This window comes from Mizuhopecten yessoensis, unplaced genomic scaffold, assembly GCF_002113885.1.
Source record: "Mizuhopecten yessoensis strain PY_sf001 unplaced genomic scaffold, ASM211388v2 scaffold3661, whole genome shotgun sequence".
NCBI classification, from domain to species: Eukaryota; Metazoa; Mollusca; class Bivalvia; order Pectinida; family Pectinidae; genus Mizuhopecten; species Mizuhopecten yessoensis.
The window spans coordinates 148,276-152,917 of NW_018405156.1; the positions used below are offsets into that span (position 1 = coordinate 148,276).

A 4,642-nucleotide genomic window follows, 5' to 3' on the forward strand; every position below is an offset into this window, starting at 1 on the left:
CCATACAATATCTATCATGATACAAGGGTTGTGACCATACAATATCTATCCTGATACAAGGGTTGTGACAATACAATATCTATCATGATACAAGGGTTGTTACCATACAATATCTATCATGATACAAAGGTTGTGACCATACAATATCTATCCTGATACAAGGGTTGTGACAATACAATATCTATCATGATACAAGTGTTGTGACCATACTATATCTATCATGATACAAGGGTTGTGACCATACAATATCTATCCTGATACAAGGGTTGTGACCATACAATATCTATCATGATACAAGGGTCGTGACCATACAATATCTATCATGATACAAGGGTTGTGACCATACACTATCTATCATGATACAAGGGTCATAATACGATACCTATCGTCATACTTGTCGCAACTATTTGTACAAACCTGTTACCATATAGTTAGGGCCCCGTATCGGAGATACGGGTGCCCTATAGTAATCACTCTGTCTGTCTGTATGTCTGTCCATCCACAAATTTTGTTCCTGGCTGATAACTTTGGTATCTATTGACCGATGTATATGAAACTTGGTCAAGATGTTCAGTTCACAAAAATACACATTGAGGTAAAAAGTCAAGGTCAAAGGTCAATGTCATTGGGTTCAAAGGTCAAGGTCAAATTTTACATCTTTTCACTGATGAACATTTTGTTATGACATTATGAAGCAAAGTTGATCAGAATTAAACAAGGAGTCAACTGATCTAAGGTCAAGGTCATCGGGTCAGGGGTCAAGGTCAAATTTTGTAGCTTTTCACTGGTGAACATTTTGCTATGACATTTAATATGAAGCAAAGTTGTTCGGAATTAAACAAAATGACAAACTAAGTTAAAAGTCGAAGTCAAAGGTCAAGGTCATTAGATTCAAAGGTCAAGGTCAAATTTTGCATTTTTTCTCTGATGAACATTTTGTTATGACATGATGAAGCAAAGTTGATCAGAATTAAACAAGGAGTCGACTGACGAAAGGTCAAGGTCATTGGGTCAAAGGTCAAGGTAAAAATTTGTATCTTTTCATTGGTGAACATTTCACTATGACACTTTGAAGCAATGTTGCTCAGAATTAAGCAAGGAGTCAATTGACCAAAGGTCCAGGTCACAGGGTCAAAGGTGAAGGTTAAATTTTGTACCTTTTCCCTGATGAACATTTTGTAATGACATTATGAAGCAATGTTGTTCAGAACTTAATACAGAGTCAACTGACCTTAGGTCCAGGTCACGGGGTCCAAAGGGTCAAGGTCAAGTTTTGTATTTTTCAATGATGAACATTTTGTTATGATATTAAGAGGTAAAGTTGGTCTGAATTAAAGAATAGGTCAACTGACCAAAGATCAGGGTCATTCTTTTTGAAGTCCAAATGTCATACGTCAAGCTCAGCTATATGGGCAGATTGCTTCTTGATAATTATGGGGGATATATTGCCACAAGACGGGGCCCTTACTGACCTGTCAGTGTTCTAGTTTACCTTGATTTGAAACAAATCATTTTTTTTGTATTCTTTGCTGAATCAATTTGTTTTTAAGTGATCTATATCCTGTATACATAATTGTATAGCAATTGAAATATTATCTTTTCGTTGATAAAACAAGGGAGAAATACTTGCTGAATGAATTAAGTTAATAACCACTCTGAAAGGACAACATCCTCGATACTCCAGGGGCCCGGTTAATAACCACTCTGAAAGGACGACATCCTCGATACTCCAGGGGCCCGGTTAATAACCACTCTGAAAGGACGACATCCTCGATACTCCAGGGGCCCGGTTAATAACCACTCTGAAAGGACGACATCCTCGATACTCCAGGGGCCCGGTTAATAACCACTCTGAAAGGACGACATCCTCGATACTCCAGGGGCCCGGTTAATAACCACTCTGAAAGGACGACATCCTCGATACTCCAGGGGCCCGGTTAATAACCACTCTGAAAGGACGACATCCTCGATACTCCAGGGGCCCGGTTAATAACCACTCTGAAAGGACGACATCCTCGATACTCCAGGGGCCCGGTTAATAACCACTCTGAAAGGACGACATCCTCGATACTCCAGGGGCCCGGTTAATAACCACTCTGAAAGGACGACATCCTCGATACTCCAGGGGCCCGGTTAATAACCACTCTGAAAGGACGACATCCTCGATACTCCAGGGGCCCGGTTAATAACCACTCTGAAAGGACGACATCCTCGATACTCCAGGGGCCCGGTTAATAACCACTCTGAAAGGACGACATCCTCGATACTCCAGGGGCCCGGTTAATAACCACTCTGAAAGGACGACATCCTCGATACTCCAGGGGCCCGGTTAATAACCACTCTGAAAGGACGACATCCTCGATACTCCAGGGGCCCGGTTCGCTCACTTTCTCTCTCTGCACCCCTGGAATATGTCATAGCAAAATTGAAGGCTCAGTGTATATATACCAACTTGTGTATGAGACAAGAAGACCAGTTTAATCCTTTGATGTACATCAAAAGAACCTATCGGTCCTGTCACAGTAAAAATAGGCTGCCTTAGTAATCTGGTGTCGTTCCTCTGTAATCTTTAAGGGACCGGTATCAGCCTAGCGATTGGTCAGGAACTTTGAACCCACACAATTCAAATTTGCTATAACATATTCCAGGGTTGTAGAGATCAAAAGTGAGCGTAACCCCTGGAGTGTTGAGGACGAAAGGGCGACAACCTGTAAATAACTTTGTAAAAGTTTCACGATGCTGTCAGTGAATGCCACGATGCATTGGGACTCAAGATATGATGCCATTCATCTGAAATGGGAAATAAAGGCTAAAAATATGGAGAAATATCACATTATTCAGGCATAGTTGTTTTAATTTGATGGTTTTGTTTTGGTCCCATGAATAATTGAATAATGTCCTGAAGATTCTATAGTCCAAATATCACTATCTACTTGTAACCTTTGTTTGTAATTTTGTAACACAGTACCTCAGCTTAACTAATTGATTTTTATGGCTTTCAGTGGGATAATGTATGGACTTACCAGGTTGATGGATATCACTTTCACTTTAAATGATTGCTTTTTCTTTGGAGCGATAATCTCAGCTACCGATCCAGGTTTGTAGTGAACTAGACTTTAGACATGTTTTACTATGTACTTGGTTGAGGATGCATTTAGGAATGTAATATGTATAATGTATAATTCTTGTTCGTCCCTGAAACATGTCTGACCTACAGGTCCTTCCTTTTACACTTCCGTAAGATACTTCCCTAAAACCTTCCTCAGTTGTTACAAATATTTATTTTGAAATCTCAGATATGCTTTATTAGCTTTTCCTAAAAACCTTCCTCATTAAATATGATTAGTACAATTGTGTTTTTGAAACCTCCGATAGTCTTGATCAGCTTTCCCTTGAAAACCTTCCTCACTGCTTGCTACAAACACTGTTTATGTGTGATCAACTTTCCTTGTCCCAACCTTAACTTCCTCGTTACCCTAAATACTTCAATGAAAGTTAACACAGTGTGCGAAGCCAGTGTGTCTTCCTAATAACTGTAGTAAGTTTGAATATGTAGTATGCCGGAGGATTTCATCATTATCATAGAAACCCCAATAAAAATTAATACACCAGTGCATCTCCTTGTTACCATAGAAACACCAATAAAAGCTAATACACCAGTGGATCTCCTTGTTACCGTAGCAACCCCAATAAAAGTTAATATTTATATATAATACACCAGTGGATCTCCTTGTTACCATAGAAACCTCAATAAAAGTAAAAACACCAGTAGATCTCCTTGTTACCGTAGAAACCTCAATAAAAGTTAATATATATGTATAATACACCAGTGGATCTCCTTGTTACCGTAGAAACCCCAATAAAAATTAATACACCAGTGGATCTCCTTGTTACCATAGAAACCTCTATAAAAGTTAATATATATGAATAATACACCAGTGGATCTCCTTGTTACTGTAGAAACCCCAATAAAATTTATTACACCAGTGGATCTCCTTGTCACCGTAGAAACCCCAATAAAATTAATACACCAGTGGATCTCCTTGTTACCGTAGAAAACCCAATAAAAATAAATACACCAGTGGATCTCCTTGTTACCGTAGAAAACTCAATAAAATTTATTACACCAACAGATCTCCTTGTTACCGTAGAAACCTCAATAAAGGTTAATATACCAGTGGATCTCCTTGTTACCATAGAAACCTCAATAAAAAATAAGATATATATATATAATACACCAGTGGCTCTCCTTGTCACCGTAGAAACCCCAATAAAAATTAATACACCAGTGGATCTCCTTGTTACGGTAGAAACCTCAATAAAAATTAAGATATATGTATAATACACCAGTGGATCTCCTTGTCACCATAGAAACCTCAATAAAAATTAATACACCAGTGGATCTCCTTGTTACCGTAGAAACCCCAATAAAAATTAATACACCAGTGGATCTCCATGTTACCGTAGAAACCTCAATAAAAGTTAATACACCAGTGGATCTCCTTGTTACCGTAGAAACCTCAATAAAATGTATTACACCAGTGGATCTCCTTGTTACGGTAGAAACCTCAATAAAAGTTAATATATATGTATATATAATACACCAGTGGATCTCCTTGTCACCGTAGAAACCTCAATAAAA

The 4,642-nt window shown here is 38.5% G+C and overlaps 1 protein-coding gene across 1 annotated transcript in view; it reads left to right on the forward strand.

The window, feature by feature from the left end:
* LOC110447908 (sodium/hydrogen exchanger 7-like) overlaps window positions 1-4,642 on the forward strand; it is a 54,863-nt gene that overhangs the window by 9,607 nt on the left and 40,614 nt on the right. Inside the window, exon 5 of the mRNA XM_021493893.1 lies at window positions 3,003-3,097. Coding sequence (XP_021349568.1) covers window positions 3,003-3,097 — 95 coding nt within the window. The remainder of the gene's footprint in view (window positions 1-3,002; window positions 3,098-4,642) is intronic.